Source organism: Empidonax traillii, unplaced genomic scaffold (assembly GCF_003031625.1).
Source record: "Empidonax traillii isolate 1590-97213 ecotype Southwest subspecies unplaced genomic scaffold, ASM303162v1 scaffold926:size687835, whole genome shotgun sequence".
NCBI classification, from domain to species: domain Eukaryota; kingdom Metazoa; phylum Chordata; class Aves; order Passeriformes; family Tyrannidae; genus Empidonax; species Empidonax traillii.
The window spans coordinates 132200-155502 of NW_020956119.1; the positions used below are offsets into that span (position 1 = coordinate 132200).

The following is a 23303-nucleotide window of genomic DNA, read 5'->3' on the forward strand; positions in this document are numbered from 1 at the left end:
CTTCCTAAAATCACAGCTGTGCTTAGGCTACTGTAATCCTTTGTCCCAGGATATATTCTTAGGTCATAAAAAAATGGTCAGCGTGGGATGATGCAACCTTTATTTCCATGAGTGACTCTTAGCCAGAATGGTTGTCTTCCAGAATAAATGGCAGCACAAGTATAGACAAATGGGATCTTCAGAGACAGAGTTACAATTTTCAGCAATTCTCAAATACCATAGAGCCCTGTCAGATCCTTAACAATTTTAATATATAGAATAGATTCTCTAAAGTACTTTACAAATATCAGCAATCCTTTTTGAAAGGGGAGGATAAGCCTCTAGTAAACAGAATCTCAGACTGTGAATCCTTTCCCAAAGATGGAGAAGGGTTGTGAAATGAAGGAACACAGGCAGTTTAAGCAAAAATAGTTTTCAAAATTTTGATTTCTGGAATTCTGTTAAACAGGTTAAAAGATGGGCTGCCTGCTGCTGAAAAATGTGCCCGGTACATAGTTAAAGACTATTCATTAATCATCAAGGATGTTGCTGAGGAAGATGCTGGAAACTACACTATAATACTGAGCATACGAGAGTGGAACTTGTCAAAGAATCTTACAGTAACTCTTACGGTAAATGGTAAGTTTGCAACCTGTTCCCATGCTTCTCCTGAACATGTAAATGCTGAATTTTCATTCAACTGGATTGTCATTGATCTTGCACAGGTCAGGACTTTGTGGGTTTGCTTACTGACTTTCATGGGCCCAAATACAAGCCTCAGATGCAGGGTGGCAGGCTGATCTTTGAGTCAGAAGATGACACTGGTTTTCAGTAGAAGGGTTACTGTCTTCCACAGTCACATATTTGTTCCTGATGACTTGAATGTGTTACTAACTGATCATCTGACTTGATTTAGGACTGCTGGGTTGTTTCATTCTCCTGGGAAATTTTCTTGTTTGCTCACACTGCATGAGTGTAGTATTTCTGTGATTATGCTATATGTTGGAAATTAGCTAGTTTTAATTGCTTTTCATTTTTTACACTTTACAGTGAAACCCCAGATATATGAAAATGCTGTGTCATCATTCCCTGATCCCAATCTGTATTTACTGGGCAGTAAACAAGTGCTGACATGCACTGTGTATGGTATTCCTCAGCCTAAAATTACATGGATGTGGTATCCCTGTAAACAAAACCATTATAAAACAAGGTAGGACAACTTCCTTACTTTTATTTAGCATGTCTTCCCTTACTATTACACTTAAATATTTACTTTTTTTTTTTTTTTTTACAGTAATAAAACTTGCTATAAACATTGCTTGGTAAAGTTTGTATTTAGCCAAATATTTAAGCGCATGCTTAACTGCAGGTGTACAAGATGTCATTCAACTAAATACAACAAATATCTCAAACTAAGGGTACTTGCTTTGAGATCTGTGAGAGAATGGACAGCATTTCCTAGAAGCACATGCTATTTTTCCCACTATACCTTTCTTTGGGATTATGTTAATGGCTGTCTTTCTATGCCTTTCTCACCAAGAGGTGGCACTAGCAATCTCTCCTTTTGCTGAAATAGGTATAACCTTAAATTCTCAGTTTCTGGGACAGGTGAGGGCTGCATTTCCCCTACTTGGTATGTTACCTTTGATAGGCAAGTCACAAAATTCTGAGTATTAATTTATTTTTGCAAATAGGTGTAAGAGAAAAGAAATCACATCTTTTAACTAGAGAAACACTGAGAAAGATGTATATGAAAATTTTCAATCTTTTAGTTTCTTTCAAGATTTTATACAACTATGCATACTCTGGATTGAAATCCCAGTGCAGTGCTGAAGAAACAGTTGTTTCTGCCTTGGGAGCTGGGGTGGTGCTCATCCATTGTCAGATATTTCCTTCTGTCAACAAACACAGATCTGCACTACAGCACAGGAGAGTGTGTCATCAGAAAGAGAAATTAATAACCACGAGCAGGTGTTCAATAATGTGCTAAACTGTAGACTCCATTAAATGCTAATTAGGAGTGTGTTTGAGCAGATGATCAAAGGAGAAATGTAACAATTTGAATCAGCTATTGGCTCTGTTACAAGGTTGTTTCCAGACTTGATTCCAAATTGCTTGGTAATTGTTCTATGATATTCTCTTCAACACTCTCCCCTTCCTTCTCCTTTAAGTACTCACTGAAAAAGCAGTCTGGAGAACACCATTTTTAATGCTTTGCCTAAAAGGAGTGGAATGACTCCCTCTGAATAATGCAGTGAAAATTAACTATCACAGAAAGGCAGAAATACCTGAGTAATTACATTTTGTCTCCTGCTCCAGGAAGGGAGCAGAGTGGAGTACCTCAGCGGCTGGCACACCTTGCTCAGGCCGATGTCTGTGCCAGTTTGGGTGTTCTCCTTGAAGAACTGGAAAATCCTTTAATCCCACCTCTTTCATTATACTTTCCACTTTGTGTGAGGGGAGGTTTGCCTAAGCAACAGATTTAAGGTGCATGTACCTTGTGCAGCAGATAAAAAACTTTTTTTCTGCCATTACAGCATTTTCCTTGTATTTACCTGCCCAGTGTTAGGTTTCCAATACTAAAATGTTGCTCTGCTTGTACCCAAGTATTGCTTATTTCCACACACATAGGCACCTTGTACCTTAAGTCAATAAACCTCCACATATGTATGGAATTCATGGTGTATGGCAGTAGGGACTCTCAGCAAATTTCTGGGTCCTGTGCCACAGAGCAGAGCATCCACTCTAAGTAAGAAGATGCTGTTGCTGCAAAGACCGTACAGTGCACAGATCTGTTTGCTCCAAGATTTTTATATGTGTTTACCTTCTCATCACTTGAGTAGTGTCACTGTAAGCTGGAGAATGATGCATAATGCATGCTAAATGCTTTTATTTTTGAAGGACTGTTGCCTAAGACCTCCTTAACAGCAACCATTAGGTTATATGGCTGCTTCTTTCAATTTATTTTTTAAATAGTATTTCTCTTTTAGCAATCTAAAAATACCTCAATGAATTCCATTGTTTTTGAAAGCAGATATAATTTAATGCTTTGTGATTGATGCAATCAATTTGCATAACTTTTCTTTCTACCTCACTCTGGTCAGTAAGAGGAGACTGGCCAAACAAAATAATTTCCATAGTTTCCTCATAACAAATTAAAAATAGTAATTAAAAAAAGCTGTAAAATTGCTCAACAAATGTGAATTTTTGAAATGTGGAAAGATCAACATCATTAAAATTCCCTGTTCTTTATTTTCTGTTACAGTTACTTTGTTTGAACCAACTCTGTTGCCATTAAACAACTTTTTGTTGGCTAGCTAGCTAGCTAACTAGGTAGATAGGTGGTAAGATTATCTTCTGATGGCCACCCCAGCAAGGAAACATAGATGAGTCAAGAAAAACTGTCTGGGCAAAATGTAATGTTCTGGAGTTTTTAAATCTTATGCAGAGCTATTAAATTTAGAGATGACAGGCAAAAGACAGTAGAAGATGCAATGAGAAAAAAAATTAAAAGTAAGCAGGGAAAAAAATTACTGCAGCTTACTCTGCTGCTCTGTAGCAGACACATACCTCCCCAGGCTGGGAAGCCCCAAGTTGGTCAGTGGATATAGCAGAGGACAGCTGGTGGGACACTTGTCCTGCAGTGTCCACCAGTCTCATTGGCCTCTTCTCTACCACTCTGGAGCTGTTCTTTCTGTCCTGGTTTTGGCTCAGGTGGGGTTGTCAGAAGAGGTGCGTGGGGGCAGACAGTTGCAGGACTTGCTGAGGGTCTCCAGAGCGAGGTATGCTGGGATCTAAAACACATCAGTTTGAGGCTGCAGAACAAGTGTCTGCATGCCAGGAATGTGCTTGATGTTAATAGTTCTTGACCTGAATCTCTTCAGCAGATTTGTGTTTATCTTAAACTGGCCTGGCAGAGATTGCCAGGAAAGGCATGTGGCATACTGCTATTGCTCAGCAGTTATGCAGTGTCGTTTGGGGCCAGTTTCTCTCTGGACATTTCTATGTGGGCAGTTCAAGAGAGATCCTTGGGCTCTGCCCAAGGTTTGACTGATCTGCCCCTCAGAAACTGCAAACAGATGCCATAATGAAATTTTACCGTAGGTATTCCAGCTCTCCCATCACCTTGACGCATCCCTCTCTCCTTGAGCTATCAGTTTTGTTTAGATTTAAACTGAATACCAGATTGTTATTTTTACAATCCTGCCATGACATCAGTCTATGATTTTTTGGCCTTTGGGATTTTTTCTCTGTATGTGTGTGCTTGAGGGAGAGAGAAACATAGTGGTATTGTGAAGTTGCCTACAAAAACAAAGTCATAGGTAAAACTAGTACATGATTCTCTGCCTTCCTGACTGTCAGGATATAAGAACTCTCCTTGGTAAAACCACCTAATGCTGGGATTGGAGATGAAGGGTTGAATACTTGAAGCTGAGGACAGAAGCATGTAGCAGAGACCAGGGCTATGCAGCAATGCTGAAGCTGGTACTGCTGCCAAAGAGCTAATTTCAGGAAACCACAACATTTGCAGTGCTCTGATGTGTGAGGGTCCTCATTAAAATCACTACTAATTTAACACAGAGTGATGAGAAGGAAACATCACCTCCCTTGGAGACTTGTCTGTAGTGTAAAGGTAGGGTCACGTGAACGACTTTCCATAAAAATAACTTTCTATAGAATTTCTATAGAAATAGCTCTCCAGCACTGCAGAGTGAGGAAGAGGAGCATCTCTGGGAGGAAAAAAAATAGGGGTTTTCCTTGAAACTTCTGCAGACATACAGAAAGACTGAAACTACCATAATGACATTGCACGGCCAGACTCCCACTGGCTTCAGTGAAAGAGGAGGCAGGCCATGTGTGCATAGCAGTCTAATTGCATTTCTGCATTGTTTATGTCAGTGTATTAATAAGGGATTGAAAGGCAGAATCATTAGGATATGCTTGGATAGATGATCAGGGGAAACCAGATTTGGAACATCAGTGAGGTATGGAAAATGAACAAGCAAAGAACAAATGTTAATTGTACTTAATTAGAAATGTACCGAACCACCCAAATTTAATTGTTGGATGTCTGCAAACATCGATGCCTATTAGTTTGTCCACAGCGACTGGTTTTGTTCCCTGTGCCACCTTCTATTTTCAGGAAGAGAAAGTCTGAGTCCTTAGAGCTGGTAAAAGTAGGTCAAATGCCATTAATAAACAGGTAGTTCTAAAATGCCTTTGTTTCATTTGACATGTGGCTACATCCTCAGCTCTAAATTCGCACTGGCTGAGGATCTGGCTGGTGGCCTTTGTGCCGTCCACCCTGTGCTACAAGAAATCTTCTTACAGCAATCTAGTAATGTAAAGGTACTTATGGGTACACCAAAAAATTACACTTGCTATTCCCTTATTTTGCTGCATTGTAGCAGCAGGGACTTGCAGGGAATTTAAAACCAAAAGAACGCTGGGGAAATAGATTAGTGTTAAAAAAAAAAAAAATCAAACTCTGTGTTTTTTTACACATCTTTCAAAAATGCAGATGAACTTCCATGACTTTACATTGTAGCAGCACAAAGTTGTAGAGAATTTGAAACCAAAAGAAAGAGAGGAGTGAAATAGCATCTGATCTGCTTCAGCCTGAGAAAGCAATGCTGAAGTATCTCATTCTGCACTTCCACTGGGACCCGAAACTTCAATGCTTTCTTGGGAACACATTCTTTCCTCTGAAAATAACTAGTAGGGCTGTATCCTTGTCTTCAGTCAGTACTACAGGATTTTAAAATATTTTTTACTATTTTGCTTTCAAAATGCCACATGAATCAGACCTGGCACATACATATGGTTACATAAGCTTAACAAATACATGTACTCTACACCAAGTACAGTTTACCCCAGTCTGTCCTCAGGGTAACATGCTGATGGATTTATTTTGCAAGCTAGAAATTAATTCCTTGTGGGTCTTAGTTGAACCAGAACCTTAAGCTTTCAAACTTTGAAATTTCTAGTTTTCAAATCACTTTAAATCAAATTTAGACAAACAAACAAAAAGTTAAACCAAAGAGCGTTATATTCTTTGTCACTGCTTAAGCTTCAAACATAAGAACTACAGCAAGATCCAGGTGGTCAGGGATGCTCTGCTTAGTTTCACACCTTTATTCTCACTCTCTTATGTTTTTTTTTTAACTTGCCCTCCCTTTTTTTTTTTTTCCTCCTAGTTTCTTTTTTTTTTTTTCTCTTGTTGCTTTCACAGGATGGTCCCTTGGCTTGACTATGTGCAGTCTGACACCCAGTCATAGGGAAAAACACATAAGGGTCACACAGATCGCGGGACATTACTGATTGATCTTTTACTCCCTGTGGCCCAGCCCATAGAATATACAATGTGTGACAGGCTGTACGTGGGGACTGCACGACGTGAGCGAGGCCCCGCACGCTGGCGGTGTCCGAACCAGTGGGGCGTCCCAGCCCGTAGCCAGAAACTTGCTCCTGCACTAGCAGGGGCTCCGGGCCAAAGGAAGGCACCAGGTCAAACTCTGTGTGTGCTTAGGAGTGATTATGAATGGAGTACTATTACTGGATCAAGTACACCTTTTACAAAAATATACAAACTTGAGTTAGCATCCTTTTTCCTTTTATGTGTATGCTTTTCAAAAAGCCTTTGCAGAAGGCTTTGAACAGATATGCCGTGTGAGGTTAGATCGTGCTCAGAAAAAAATACTCTGTTAAAAAATAGAAAACAGAGGTTAAGAGGGAACAACCAGTTCTTGCAGCGTAGGGAGGCGACCAGTGAAGTTTCTCAGGAGCTGGTGCTGGGGTCTGTACTTGTCAACATGTTCAGAAATAACCCGTAAAAGGTGGTAAGGAGGTGACAGAGTCTGCCGATGATACCAAGTTATTCAGATTTGTAAGGATGAGGGGCTGATTGTGAAGAAATGCAGAACTGTATGAATCTGGGTATCCAAGTGATAAAGTGGAATAGTGAAATTCACTTAAGATAAATGTGCATGATATACACAGGGGGAAAAAATCTGCTTTCGTATGTAAGATACATGCAGAAAGGTTGTTGGCTGGTCATTACTACCAAAAAGAGGGATCTGGGTGATGTGATAGACATGTTTGTGAAAGTGATCATCATCAGGAGCAGCCCAGAAAGCAAATCAAGTGTTAGGAATTACGAGGAAAGAAATAAAGACCTAAATAGAGAACACCATGATAACTCCACAAATTTATAAATTGCCATCTTCTTTTATATTATGAGCATTTCTGATCCTTTCATTTCAAAGGATGCAGCAAACTGGGAGGCACATCAGGGGTGGCATCAAAAAGGGTTAAAGGAATCTCATGGAATGAGAGGAATGTGTGAGAGAGGAGTGCGGAAGAAGGTCAAACCTCTGCAGACCAAAAAAGAGGTGCCTTGGAGGCTACAAGATAGAGATCTACAAATCTGTGAAGGACACATATGTCTGAGAAGCAACTATGTGTGTCTTTTCCAGTTCAAGAAGTAGAAACCATTAAATGCAGACAAAAAGAGCAGAATTTGGAACAGAAAGAGGATATAGCTCTTCATGCAGTGAATAGCCTGCCTGTGAAACTCCTCTCCAGAGGATTTTGGGGGTTTGAAAAGTTTGCACAAAGTTTTGGAAGACAAATCCACTGAAGTGTAGAAACAGTCTTCATTGCAGGGAGTTCCTGAGCTGATAATAATTGGTGACTGGGGGAGTATTAGGAGGAAATATCTGAAGTTAGTCCTGCTCTTACTCATCCCCAACCATCTGCACATGGTCATTGTTGGGACAGGATATGGGGTAGATGGATTCTTGGTCTTACATCCATGTCTGTCAGTATTTTCTCTTCCTGTTTTCCCTCTAATCAACTCCCCTCTCTCCTTAAAAATGTTTCCCTCCATTCTTTCTCATCCCTTCCTTGTTTTCTGCCTGCACTTCCAGTCCCTCACTCCAGTCAGCCTGGAGTTGCTCTCAGACCCCTACTTGGAGTGAAGCTGAATACAAATCATCTTGAAAAACAATCTCAGTGCAGCAATAGCTCCTTCATCTCCTTTTTTAATCACTGGAAAATGAAAAGGGTGTGAGTTGTGCCTCCAGCTTGTCAGCAAGACAGGGAGTAATAGGTTAGTAAAGTGTTACTCCTTTCTACAACCAAGAGGATCCAGTCAACTCAGCAAAGGAAAGGAAGGGAATTTTGACATGGTGAGAAGGAAGGGGTTGCAGATACATGGATCTTGAAGGTTATGGATGTAGGGTTATGTCTAGAAGTTGAATGAGCTATCAAAAGTGAGTTGTGCATGAAAAAGAACTTATGCTAGAAGGGTCTGAATGGTATCCTGGACTTTATATATATAGGTAGCATAAATTTGAAATAAAAAAAACCAGAGTGGACACTGTACGTAGAGGTTTCATGGACTTTAGGATTCTGACTGTTCAGCCAAATCACAAGACCCTCTTCCTTGCAGTACTACAGACTATTAAAATCAGACACATTTTTCCCCAGAAAGAAATTCTAGGTGCTTGTGAAAATCTCATGCTTTGAGTGATAATTCTAGAGTTCCAGCCAACATCCAGCTCTTCTGTGGAGGACACGGTTGTTGCTTTTGGACAGAGAAAGTGAAGGCTGAATCCCAGCGATTGCATGGGACATGAGAGTGATTATAGTCTAGAAAAGGAGGGAAGGGAGGTGGATAACAAGGAAGGAAGGAAGGTAAGTTTGGCTGAAATATGATGGTTATTTGTGTCCGTGAAGAATGTTAAGCAGTGTGAATCAGAAAAATGAGAGTCAAGAAGCAAAATATACTTATCTGATAACACAAGATGAGAAAATTTCAGGTAATCTTAGGACGTACAGACATCTGAAAAATGACTTGCAAATGGTGTTATGTTCCCTAATGACCAGGGGTCTCAACTATTGGGAAAGAAATTGGAAACAAAATGGGGCTTTTTGTGACCTTCAGCCTCAATCATTTCTGTTTTTTGTTGTGAGTAGGTGGTGTTGCAGGGTGATGAGGTGTGCAGATATAGAAGTGATTTGTTTCCAGTAGAAATGTGAGCATGGACTGATGAAGGGTTGAAAGAGTTACCTACCTGGAGTAGGTAACACTGCTGCTGATCTTAGTGCTTCTTTTGAGATAGCTTAAATCAGTCATCTTGCCATGGGAGTGTATTGGAATAGTTCAGGGCAAGTCATAGTATTTGGAAAGGATGAGTATGAAAAGGCATCACTATCCTGTTATCTGTTTGCATGTAGATAATAACAAGCAAGCAGTGTGCAGTTATCAAATACTTCCCTTTTTGATAGAGCCATGGAAATACACAACATATGCCATATAATCTACTGTTTTCCAAGATGCTGACCAGGAGCATGAGATATTTGGGACATCAGGGATCTCCCCTAGAGAATATACTTACTTACCAGATACCCCCCTCAGTGGGGAAACAGATCATCCTATGAAACAGAAAAAACCCCCTCAGTCCTCCCTCTGGCAAATAAGCAGTACAACCTAATGTACAGAGGCCACTTAGAAATTCTCCAGCCACCCCACAGCCTGTCAGTGAACAGTTTCTCAGCGCGGTGTCCTTGGTCACGAGTTGCACCTACTCTGGAGACAAAGGCTGAGGAGTGGCAATGGAGAGTTGCTGCACTCTGAGACTCATGAGTGTATCTGAAGCGAGATGTGCTGGTGATACCCCACTTGCTCTTGGTGGGCAAGTGTTGATACTGTGATGGGAAGAAATAGAGACCAATGACAGTGGGAGCAGAGAGGAGAAGGAGTCGTGCAAGGGAGGAATATGCACCACTTTCACTAGGATTTCTTGTGTGGTGTTCCTTGCTAAGTTCCTAAATAAATATAAATAAACAAATAAACAATATACAGTGTAAAATACATCAAGTTCCTACCATTCGTCGATTTTCTCCAAGCCCCACTAAACCCCATATTGGGGAAGGTACTTGAGATGAGCTCCCAGCTGCAGTTTTGCCACCGAATGCAGTGGGACTAGTATTTCAGTCTCTAACTTATTGGTTTTGATCTAGAGGAGGAACACTTGGACCAAAGCTTCTGAGAATCACAGACTCACATGCACAGACAAAGCTGGCAGGGGACCAGCAGATGTTCTCCCCGTCCCCCCTATAAAGCACGTTTCACAAACTGTGCATGATCCCTGCTACTATTTTTCCTCTCTGTTTCCTGCTTCAAATCGACTCAATATTCCCAGGGACACGTGGCTACACCAGCCCTGTGCTTGGTGTAGCCTGCGATTGGGCAAATCGCACGGCGCTGGATGCTGAGGCACAGAGCTGGCGAGGCCCATGTCATTCAGATTTTTTTGATAACTTCCAAATGAGAAGCAGTTCCTATGTATTCTTTACAATTCCAGGAATTCCCAGAGTTCCTGTCTTAAGTTAGTATTGTCACCATTGCTTCTTGAAAGATGTGAGTCAGCCCAACTGGGATTTGTAGTAACATTGCCCCGATACTGCTAGGAATAGATTGATGCTCTTAAAAAAAAAAAAAAAAAAAAAAAAAAAAGGTGCTGAAAAAAGTACTGTGACTGCCATTAATCACTCTAAGAAATGGGCAGCATTACTGACAGGATGGCTTCCTTTCGCCCCTAGTACTGGTGTAATTGACAAATACTACCAATTGACAAGCAAGCACTACCTCAGTGATTGAGGCTTCCAGAAGCTTTGCCAAGAGGAATGCTTAGAGAGTTGAATGGGATGTTACAGGAGGTAACGATTGCAATGGCCTCTGGAATCATGCAGGAGGAATTGGGAGGGAGGAATTGGGAAGACAAGGAGACAAAGATGATTATTTTTCCAACTGCTCTGGGGAATGATGCTCTTCCACTGGTATTCGTCATTGCAGTGCAAACTGCAGTACTGCCTTCAGGATGGGGGAGATGTGTCTGGTTAGGCTGGATGTGGGGCCAATTTAGAACTGACTGTCATACTCGAGGTCACATCAGTCCTGTGAATAATTGGGCGAATCGCTTACCTCAGCTCCTACGCTCTGCTATGAATCACTGGGGTGACAACAGAACAGCTTTTCTTCTGAGACGAGTAGTTTAATCGGCACGACTTTAGCTTGGAGCTGGTTTGTAGTTAGTTTTCAGTGAAATACATCAAGATGACATGAAGTACACTCTTACCCTGGAAACTTTTCCCCGTTGATAGTTATAAATACACCACACTATTGTGCTTGGCATGCTGTATACTAATAGAGGTGAGGGCTCTGAAACTCATTAGGAAAGGGAGCGGGCCACCGAGCAGAGCGAGGACAGTGTGAAGCGAAGGTTGATCACCACAGCCTTGTCCAGAATAAGCCATGGGAGTTTTCTTATCTCGCTTTGGCAGGAGGTGCTGCTAGCTTCCTGTGCGAAATCAGGAGCATATGCAGCTTTCCTCTTGTTGTTTGGCTTCCTCCGCTACACAAGACGGTTCCCAGCACTGTGATTATCTTTGCATCTTCAAACATGGCACACTCTGCTTCCTCAAGGGCTTTATGTATTCTTGAGAAGCAGGCTGGCTCCCCTCCCCCAGGCCACTTCTCCAGGGCCCCTGCCGGTGCCAGCTCCGCACATCACAAACCCTTTATAAAGCTGGACTTAACTTCTGGTTGCATAAACCACCCCCCGCCTTTCCAAAGTCATGTAAATTCCTGAAGCTAGGGGCGATGAGAAGGTCTGAAGGTAGAACTCGCCCTGCACCACAGGCAGAGCCGTTCTCACCCTTCTTATCCCCTGTGCTGGGCTTCTCCTGAAACCCGATAGAGAATCAGCGGCTCCTGTTTTTCCGAAGGAGCAGCGTTTTTCTCAGACGCGTGCCTGTGCGGGCGGGGGTGGGTGCGGGTGGACAACAGCAAATGTGCATGCCAGCACGCATGCAGGCACACGGGAAAAACTGCTTAGGGTGTGAAAAACCTGATTACTCTGCTCAACGAAGAAAGCAGAGCCCGATTACCTTGCTCTGAGGTTGCATAATGTTTATAAGCATAGGTTTGTACACATCCCCGTTAGCACTTTTTACGTGGGATCTCTGCACATGCAGAGTCGCTCCCGCAAAATAGGCACATGAAAGGGTCTGCAGGGAAACAGGTGAAAGAAATGCTTAGAAATGTGCTGGCGGATATCGGCTTGTTTATCAAACTCTGTGCGCACTACGTGCTTATTCATTAACCTGGCGGTAACCCTGCTGTAAGATTTCCTGAAGATGCAAAGCAACGAGACTCATCCCAAAACAAAACATTTCAGGAATTCATACACTCTGGAGAAATCTGGTGTAATATTCAAATATCTGAATTTCACTGGGATTTCCCTGGAAACACAGGCAGTTCTTGCTAAAAATGAGATACCCTTGTTATTTTACTGAGTGGGTATTTTGATGTAGTTTGCAATTTCTTTAAAAAAGTAGAAAAATATGCAGCTGATGTTATCTGAGGACACATGCAATGAAACATCAATTGAGTTAACAGGAAGATGATTGTCTGTTTAGGTTCCAGCCAGCATAGATATTTGTGTTTTCATTTTTCTCTCTTTCTCTCCAAGCATCTGTACTTAACACAAACATTTGGTTTGATGACTACATCTAGGTTCAGCAGAGCCTTTTCTCTTTCTCTTACAAAACTCCCATTGTTAGAAGAGGTCAGGTTAAGAGGCAGGACTCTTAATTACTCCCATTTGTCCCTTCCCCATCTCTACCTGATGCTGCTGGCTTAGGCAGTGTCTTTCACATGGCACCCCTGCGGCAGCAGCAAGAGGCAGGATGCCTTGCAGTATTAACCTGAGCAACCAGATAAGAAGAATGCTCATAGCTTGTGTGCTGCTCCTAAAGCTACGTTAGTGTATTTGAGGTTAAAGTGAAGGCATTTGGCAGCTGATGAGAGAAAGCATCTGGTTCTGCATCCAAAAGGATGAGTCTGAGTCTTTTCCTAGACTCTGCTTGGCAGCCATGCTGCAACTGATCTGTAAATGTTTGGTGATCCAACAGTCTGCGGAGCTATTCTATACATCACAAAGTGGTTTATAGAACAGTATTCATGTCTCCAACTGTGTGCTGGTAGCTGATGGATATAGTACTCTCAGCTTGACTGTGACTCCTCTTTTATTAAAACCATGGGCAACAGCTATGAAGTGTATTTGAGTTTCTACTATAATTGCATTAGCATCATAGTCAGAAGTTTAGATGTAGAATGGTATGTGAAGTTAGTAGAGTTCACAGATGTGCCTCTGGGGCTAATATTTCATTTAGCATTTTACATGTCTTTTTTTTGTTATTGTGATGTTTTTGTAGTTATGATGGTGTTTGTTTTATGGTATTAATGAGTAATCAGCATCTCATTGTGCTAGGCATCAACAAAGACATAACACTGTCCTCATCCCTAAGACATTGCAACCCAAATATATATAGTCTTCTTAAGGAATTATGAGGAAGAGTATAATAATAGCAACTAAGTCTGGAGGCTACAGAGGTGTAAGAAAGAAAATTGGAGGTGCTTTTCAGAGATGCACGAGCAGCTTCTGAATATGCATACTCTTCTTTACCAAAATACGTGTCTCTGTAAGGACTTTTATGGTAAAGAGTACAAAATTTCAGCATTTTAACAAAGAAATATAAATGCATTCTGTGGGGAAAAAAAATTAGGAGATACTTTTTAGTATATATCAGGTGAGGTTTTGGTGTGTCTGTTTTCCTGTGCAGATTGCATCCAGTCACAAGGATGTGCTTTTGATACTTCCTGTTTTTGTGCCTACAGTACTGGCATCACAAAATGAGTTCTGATATCTCCTATGGCATGGAAATATTACCAATTTACCAAAATTATCATGTCTTCTGTGTTTTAGCCATGCTACAGATCCAGACTTCTTGGAGCACTAAATGTGCAAAGTAAATGACATCTTCCTTTCTGAATAATTTTTAACCATATTTTCCCTTTAGAATGCATCAAGTGCCTTTACTATTGCAACTATCTTTCATCCACACTGGCCTCAACAGTCATGTATTAGAAGCTGGCTTTTAAACCAGAGTCTGAAAGAAAAAGTAATGTTGATAGGGCTTTCCTGCCATGCTATTGCTCCCTGACCTCTTTCCATGCTTGAATCTCCATGGCCTTCTCCTGGGTTTTTTCAGCCTTTTCAATGCGCTGATCCTCTCAATGCATATTGTGAAATGGGAGCAGACAATCCCTTACTACAGCCCAAGTTAGATTCCATGTCATCATTTCTTTAAGCTGTAATATCTGCTAAGATACTGGCCAGTTTGATAGAAAGCTGCACAATTAAAAACAAGCATGTAAAATTATTGTACTCTTGATATTCTAAACAATACAAAGTTTAAGCAAAGTGCACAGCTGGCTGAAAGGAAAAGAATCTCATTCTTTGGTCAGGATTGCATCATATTTTGTTATCCAGTCACTGGGCATTAAAGTTCATTTCTCCAAACAACTGTTATGCATGTCAGAACTATTTGATTACAGGTACTACAGCCATTATCTTTCAACTCCATGGAAGATCAAAGGAAGTCTGAAAGAGGTTCACCTATCTGAAGGGTTAATCTCTGCCAGTGGAACTAGAATTGAACAAGCAACAACTTAATTTTTGATGAAAAGCTAGACTAGATACTCTCAAAGAAGAACAGGGTCAGACACCATTTAAGAAGCATTCCACTGTGTTTATTTCCATGTGTACTTTGAGAAACAAATTAGCTCTACCATGACCACACCTGAATGTTTTGATTAGAAGCCAATTTGTTGCATAAGGCAAAAATATTTTTTCTCCAGGACTTCCATTCATTAAGATGACTTTGATTTTTTCCTAGTTAAATTATCATTTAAATCCTCTTGCCATTTAGTTTTGTTTAACTTTGTTTTGTTAATTTGGAAGACTATGCTCATTTTTACTCTATGTCTTGTAATCATTGAGCCTCAGTATTGATATTTTACCATTTTGTAAACTGAACTAAAGAAAATATTCTAAAATAACTACCAGCATCATATCTCATTATAACAAAAAGAACCTGCAAATAGTAAATCAGCATCCAATACATTATGATTCCATAATGTATTGAAACAAATATCATTTAAAGGCTAAAAGGAATATGAACTCATATTTTAAGCCAACATTGAACCACGGTGATGTCCAAAAACAAGAGCATTGGAAATAGGATGTGGGTCTTGCACAGCCCTGTATTTGGGCTCCGACTGTAAATTCTGACCTCCTGGTCCACAGTGGATTAAATGTGAACACTGATTCCAGAGAGCTAATATTCAAGGAGGGGCTGTGGAAGCAGACCCAATTATCAGGCTCCAAACCTCAAGATTTAATTAAAAATAACTATACTTACCTGGCCATCACAGCACCTGCAGTTTCCCTGACTTATCACTGTTTTCACAGCAGTTGTTTTGTCTTATGTGTTGAATTTCTACCACTGAATTAATAAAATTTTGATCATTGTTGTCTTCAGGCATGGTTTTTGCTTTTATGCTGAAGGATCTTTCATCGTGAAAGCTGGCAGCAACATGGGAAACAGGATCCAGAGCATCACTGAGCGAACTGCTGTAATAGAGGGCAAAAATAAGGTATGATTCCTAGGAGCAGGTAACCTTTCTGTGTGAAAGCGTGTGTTGAAAAGGCAGTGTGAGATGCTATCGAGGTAACAGTGAAGAAGCCAGTATTTTTATATTGTTTTGATTTGAAAACCTGCATACATGCAGATAACTTTCATACTTGGTATTTATTTGCTGAGATGTAAAGATGCATTTATTTCTGCAGACAGTCATATTAAGATAAGTGACATGCCAAGAGTGGGTTTCACTATAACTGCTCTCTTAGACATGGTCTGTAGTATCTGGGGGTACCTCAGGAGCACAGGAGCAGGGTTCCAAGCCATCTTTGAATAATGTTGTGCAATTGCACAATTTCGTTTTGTTTTTCCTATGAGAATTGAACAATTTACTCTCATTAGAGTTTATTCACAGATGTGGTCTTAGATCATTAGATGACCAAGTGTTCTCTGGAATAAAAAATTTAAAGAGTCAAACGAATCCAGATTACAGAAGCAAAGTTTAAGAGAGATCTCAGTTAGAGACAGCAAGGTGGGATTCATCCCAGTAATATTAACCATCTAAATGTGAAGTGTCTTGTCTAGGTGAAGCATTCCTTTATGGGCCATGGGGAGATGCACACAATTCTGAAGGGCACATGGCCCTGTAGTCTGTTGGTAGCTAATGTAAGAGAGAAAGCCAATCAGATTAACTTGCCAGGGGCTAAGGAGGATTGCCCATCAGTTAAAACTTTCAAATCAAGGATGTCCTAGATCAGCTGCACTTCCCTGGCTTAGACATGAGACTGATTTGGTATGGTTGGGTAGCCTGTGCTACGGAGCTGCTAAGATGAAGATGCATAATGCCATGCCACTGTCACAGCATCTGTTTTCACAGGCTCATTTAGTTTGTGGCAATAATGTCTGAAGAGATTATGAATTTCAAAGCCTATCTTTCTCTAGGCCGGTCATTTTTAAGGCCTTCAAAATGCTTTTTGTGATTCTAAGGGTGCTGGGGTTATAGGTCTCTTTTCCTTGATGGCTGCCTTCAGTCTTAGCATATGAAAATGTGTATAAACTGTAATTATTCTCATGTTAGGGCCCTTTCACTCACCGCAGAATAAAGAGGGTTTTACATGCAGCCAAAAATCAGATCTGGGACTGCATTTTCTCCTGCTGTTATATCATTTAGAAAGTACCACAGGTGTTCATGGCACCATTCCAATGCATGGGAATGGGCTGGATCCTAGTGAGGCATTTGCTCTATTTAGCTGTCCAGCTCTACGTGCCTAAAGATCAAGGCAAAGATGGAAGCAAATGGCTTCCTAGGGTAAACTATCATAGGAAAGCACATGAAAAATGTGACATAAGGAGGGATTTGAAAGAGGAAAGGGAAATCATTTCAGGCACAGGAAGATACAGTCTATTCCAAAGGGGGAATGATGTACAAGGTGATAAGAACCAGTTATTTTCCAGAAGGAATATAGCTGTGCTATGGGTGAAAACCTACCTGCTCACAGGGTGCAGAAGGAACTGTCTAATGATCAGATCTCATTCTTCTTGTGTGCCATGTATTTTGGAGACAATGTAAGAGGAGTGGCTGAAATGTCAAAGCAACTTCCAGTCAACAGCAAATAAATTCCTCCCTAGAGGAAGATGCTAATAATGGGTCCTTGTGGCAGAACTGCTGGGTTTGTTTGAAGTCTTTGGCAAACAGCCCTTTTTGAAAAATGGGCCCAGAAATGAATTGAGGAATGGTCTCTGCACAGAAAGTTTTGCAGTGAAACTTATTGGTTCTCTTTAGTATTCCCTGTCTTCTTACTGTTTAGTTCAACCAAGAAAGTTCTATCTTGCTTTGCCTTATTCCTCCTGGTCCCTATGGGAAGGGGAGCATCAGCAAAACAGTCTCTTTACTCAGCTTTTTCACAGCTTTTCTTAAGTTTCTCTATTTTTGCTACTCTTCTGTAGCTTTTCAAGCACAGCTGGATTGCTATTGTAAAGCAGAAAATGCTCTCTAAGCCCAGGTTCCTGGCCAGGCTGAGAGTTGCATGATTTGTGCAACACAGCTGCTCTGGGGCATCCAGGATTATTTTCTTAAATCTGTGGGAGTCTATGACTTTTCACTCTTTGCAACCCAGGAGTCACTCTTGGTCTCCCAGAGCAAATTCAGAGAGACATAGTTCAAACAGAACCCTTCCTCATCTGCTGCGGTATTGTAAGCTGTTAATAGCACTGAGCTCAGTGAATGCAGGACGTCATCACAAGTGTCTGGGTCTGATGGACTGCTGTGAGCGGTTCTGCTACTGCAAGCAGCTGTGAACAGCTCTCTGAGGCACTTCCACATAAGTGGTGCCCTGTAATCTGAACAGAGTGCCTATCCCACTTTCACACCCCCACACAGCAAGCACAGTAGAAACAATCTCAAAGCTCAATGGAAACGACAAAGATGTAGGAGTCAAAGTGGTAGGAAATGGATGAAGAAACTGAAATAGGCTGCACATTTGAGTTAGTATGAAAGGAGAAATGAGGGTGGTCACAGGATGAGATTACTGTAAGCAAGGGAAGAGATGAAAAAGGAATTATCAAAAGGTTTTTTTAGCAATCAATGTAGCTGTTTTCACCTTCTTAAAGGCTTTGTGCCAGTTCCACACATTTTCTGTATGTGCAACATCTGAGTGCCTCCAGTTTGTTCTTTTCTGTGGTCAGTTGTTTGTTTCTCTGTGGTTATCAGGGTAGCCACAAGTATATTTTAAAGTTAGAAAAACCTCAACCCTGTGTCTGTGCACTTAAAGTACTGCAGGAAGCCAGCGTTACATTATTCTTCTGGTGACAGAGAAACCGTGACAACAGTGTTTTAGTAACATTTCCGCTGAAGCCTCTTTAAAAGGACATTGAGAAACTCGAGTGGTATAATGGAAGAACTTTGTAACATAAGCCGTAATACTTAATCATAATACAACACTTGAAGTGATTTGAGCTGGTTACCAGGAAGGCCTAGACTAAAACCATCACACCCCACCCAAAGTTTTAATTCTCATTTTGTCGGACATTTCAGTCACTTCCTACAAAGTTGCGCTATTTTAGGCTTATCATGTAAACAGGTCACAGACACTCTCCTGTCATTCAGCTACTAAAACTCATCAGTTCTCAGTGTTCCCAGCTAAAGCTAACTGCTATGTATAACTGAGGGTTAATACTGATTATTATTCTTTGCATGGCCTGTGTTCATTAAAATGTCAATCTGTGAATGACCTGCAATTATAAGGTACAAAGAGCTGGTGAATTCGTTGTTACCAGTGCATACATACAGGCATGTGTTCGCTCCTGTGTGTGTAGGCACACACTGGTTTATCAACAGCTTTGAAAGGAGTCAGTACCCCTTGTAAAGACGTAGAAGAGACAGGCTGCTGCAGGACAAGTTGACAAGGATCCTGGGTGTGGAAAATGTGCAGAAAAGCACTAAGAGAGTGAGTTCACATGAAAGAGAGTAAAATGTGTGGGCTGAGAAGAAAGGATGATAAATCCAAGGGAAGGAGACAGTAGACAAGAGGGCAGTTGAGTACAGGGAAAACTTGGAGGGAGTGAGACAAAACCCCCTTGTTTTGGGGAAATAACCTATGGAATCACATTCTTGGGAAACTGAAATGGAACAGAATGTCCCTGACTGCCTCACCCCTCTGCTGTTAGCAAATGTTGGGGTCTCACTGGCAACAGCAGGTACCACGAAAGCTGGGTCTGTGTCACAGGATACACCTTCAAGAACTGTGTATAGAGGGTAATAATGCATGAAGTTGTGGTTTATCATGCATATATGTGAGTGTGTGTATAAATATATATATATATGTACATATATATATATATATATAACTTTGTTTACCACTGCATAAATACCTTACTGACACAGGTTTTTTGTGGTCCCATCCCTTGTGAGTGACAAAGCTACTTGACTTTATGGAAAATGGAAAGTAATGGCCCTATGACATGATTCTGTAAGATGAAACCTAGATTTGCCCTTGTCCATCTCTGGGTTGGCTGGCAATGATGGGTCAACCTGACTGAGGGTAGTATTAAAACTCCTAACGCAAAGGTGGAGTGCTATATGGTCAGACATGACTGATGAGGTGTGACCATGCAAAATAGAATGGGTCCATCTCTCCTGCATCTTCTATGCCAAGCCCTAAATCTTTACCTCTCTTCCATATCCCCACATTACTGATGAGATGAGGAAGCATGTGTTGTGTCTTTTCTCAATCCTGATACATGCCCTCTGTCTGGCCAATACATCGGTGCAGATTGTCCATCTGGAACCCAAAGCAGAAGAGAAAGCTGTTTAGCTCACTACAGCAACATTTTAATCCTTCTTCTCTACCCACAGCTGGTTTTCATGAAATGCGTGAGATCTTTGTGCTTCAAGTTGTCAGTCAATTTTAGTTGAAATTGGACAATGGATTAAAAAATTACTGAGCACGTGGGGGAAGAGAGGATACTGGCAGACAGATGGACAGGCTGGCAGACAGATGGACATATGGACAGTGTGATCTTCCTCAGAAATCGTGCTAAAGATAGCAGCAGAAATGTTGCTTGCCTCTCTTCAGCACTTTGTAACTTCTTCTGGAACCTTCTTAAGTGCTACTAGAATTGCTGTCAGCACTTTCAAGCGGATCATTGCGAGGTGCCAGCAGAGTCAAGCTCTTCATGAGATTAAAACCAGCAGAATTTGGCGCCTGCTGCTGCTGAGCTGCAGCTCCCTCCAGCTCCTGAACTTCATCGCCTGCCTTGGTTGCGCAAGGGAGGTGTGAATCAAGTGCTGCCTTGCTCTATGTGTGGCCCTTGGGAGGAGGGCAAGGGGTGCCCTGGTGTGGCTGTCTGTGGCATTATTCCTTGCCAGTCAGCCAGCTGTGTTCAGGCTGGGATGACAGCATGGGATGCAGAGGGAAACTGCAGCTCTGCTTGCTGTAGAGCAGCACCTTGCAGTGACTTGCCTGTCTGACCCCAGGGTGGGGGGGAGTAGAGGGTGCTCTCCTGCCTATATTCGTGTCCTGCAGTTGGAGATATTTTGTTGTTTCTTCCATGGTGGTCCTGAAGGTAAAACGTGTTGTCCAGATGTTTTGCTCTGATGCTCCTTGCCAACATGTGAGGCACACAGTTCTTATGTCTTTGGCACAAACAGACCAATCCAACCGTGCACTACCAATATTTAGATATGGGTCTTCCTAAATAATATTCCTTTAGCCAAAGATAGATCCAAAGGCTTGAAGAGAGCATATTTTCTTATTTTTTAAAAACAAATACATGTTCTTAAAAGCATAACCAGTAGGGAATCAGAAATAATTGACACACTTGCACTAACCTGCTTTATGCTGAAAGGCCAGTATTTTGTTTTTTAAATATATGGGCTGTTTTAGGAAGTCAGGACAGCGATCGCTGAACAGAGGATGCTTCTAGTAGTCACACAACAGTCATGTTGCCAGTCATTTTCTGAACACTCATCTTGCTTCTCTGCCTCTCAGCTAAAGCAGTGGTAATCCTCTATCTCAGCTGCTCTGAAAAAAGAAAAATTCAAGCAGACCATCCAAGGGAAAGATCAGCCCACCCTGTCTCCAACACAGTGATCTTGCCAGTTGCTTTACACTCTCTTTGTCCCTCAGTCTTTGCCTCATGAGTTTCCACCTGAAACAAATCTGTAAATTCCTCTTTCATTTCTTAAATTTTCTGCTTTATGCCTCTTTTATTTGCCAGCTGAAGCTGCAGCAATATGGGATTTATTTCCTTAGTCCCTGCCTTTGAGATGAGCTCGTAGCATAGTGCTTCAGCTGATACAATGGGTTTAGAAAGAAGGAATAAAGGAGCAAAACTTTGGTAGTAAATGGGGTTTGGGGACAGATGATACTCAAGATACCAAGCATGCCAGGAAGGATTTGCCTGTTCTGGCAAACTAGATTCAGGCTTTCTGTATATAATGTGGTTGCAAATCCAGGATCTGAAACTCCCTGTTGGGAAGCCAGATGATACAAGGTTGCGAGAACTTTTGCCTCTTTTGCTGCAATAGCTATACAGAGGAATTGTGCTGCACAGGCTGATCTCAGACAGCCATGGTTGCTCAATAAACAGCAACGTGCCATGCTCAGTTTTATGCACACTGCTCCTCTGGTGGGTTTTGGCTGGCATCCACAATGCAAAACACAGACCGCACCACTGGAGGGCTCACAAACTATTTAAAGAGATGTTATCTTATCCATATGACTAATTTATAAGCTAAAAGATTTATGCTAAGGTATTGTCCCTAAAACATTCTGTTCTGTTGCAAAGTCAGTCTTGCTTTTTCCTAGACACCATGGCTTTCTCTGTTTAGTCAAGTAAACATATCAATGACTGCTCTCTGGCACTAAGGCCTCTGGTGTTCGTAATATATATTTCCCTTGCCTTCCAAAAAGACCTTGCTTGGATGGAAGCTACCTGTTGGAAGTGATCCTTGGCCCATGCTAGAGAAGTATTTGGGACAGTGCAAGTTGGTCAAAACCAAAACAGTGCTGGGGGAGAAGCTAACAGTTTAAATAACTGAATTTTAGTGCCGATGAATGTTCTCTCAGGCGATTTAATACACAAGAAGCATCTTGTGTATGTAAGTAACCAAGGTCCTGCTGCTTTAGTGTAACTGTATGCACCATCCTCAGTGCAACAAAAGTAATAATCACATCGCAGTTGGCTGCAGCAATAAATCTCAGGTTTGGATGCACAATTTTAAATTAAAAATTAATACCTTATAATATAAGGACAAAATACAGTCTGATACTACCAAAAATTTTTCAAAACATTGGAGTAATTTTGGGAGGCATATATTGGCACATATTTTTCGTGCTCAGAAATGTTCTGCCTCTGTGTATAGTAGGATAAAGACAGGTGTCCTGGAGTCAGAGAACAATAGCTTCATTCTCCTTCACTGTGTGTTTTAGGTCACAGTTGCTACCTGGGCAAAGTTCCTATGAGTTAATACCAATTAGCAGAAAAAGTCTGGGATGGCAGAAATAATTTTTAAGCACCCACCTTAGCCGTCTGTAGTAGTCATTACGGGACTTCCTTCTGTTCTGATTTAGTGTTGATAAAACAGCTGAAGGAATCCTGGTGTTGGGCCCTGTGTCTACACTTTGCAAAATTATGTTTAAAAAGTAGAAGAAATTCAAAGAGAATGACAAAATATAGACAGAGCTGAACCCATGCTTTATAATTAGAAATTTGTAGAGGTCAGCCTACTGAATTTAGCAAAATAGGATTTTTTTTTCTAAGGTGTGTAATTATGTACCTCATATTACTGATTCTCTTTCATCTCACAGAACATCCAAAAAGGTAGTTTAGAAAAATTCTAGCGAGAAATGTTATGTAGTTTGTTAGCAGACGATAGAGACAGCTTTACAGGGTAGTGGTGCTGTTAGCATCATTTGCAGTATTTACCACAGTTCAGCCTTCTAAAACGACTAAGGCAAAATCAAATTACTTGACTCCACTATGTTTGCTTGGGTAGCAGGAAAAGAAATAGACTCTTTGTACTAAAGAATGATTTTGGGAAGCTAGAAGATTTGTACTAATCAGGGGTTCACCAGGAGTTTGGGGATAGCTATGAAGTCTCCGAGTAGAGACAGAAACAGTGCAAACGTTCAACCAGTGTTTATGCAGAAATGTAGATAACTGATCCTTATTTATTACTGACTCACCCTCTTGGGCTTGTTTCTGAACTCCAGCAATCAGGCAGACTTAAAAGAATGTATTAATTGCACAAAACTGATTTTAAGGTTTTT

General features: G+C 41.1%; 1 protein-coding gene across 1 annotated transcript in view; it reads left to right on the plus strand.

The window, feature by feature from the left end:
* FLT1 (fms related tyrosine kinase 1) overlaps positions 1 to 23303 on the plus strand; it is a 110621-nt gene that overhangs the window by 35848 nt on the left and 51470 nt on the right. Inside the window, exons 9-11 of the mRNA XM_027903039.1 lie at positions 449 to 618; positions 1030 to 1189; positions 15433 to 15547. Of these exons, the coding sequence (XP_027758840.1) occupies positions 449 to 618; positions 1030 to 1189; positions 15433 to 15547 (445 nt within the window). The remainder of the gene's footprint in view (positions 1 to 448; positions 619 to 1029; positions 1190 to 15432; positions 15548 to 23303) is intronic.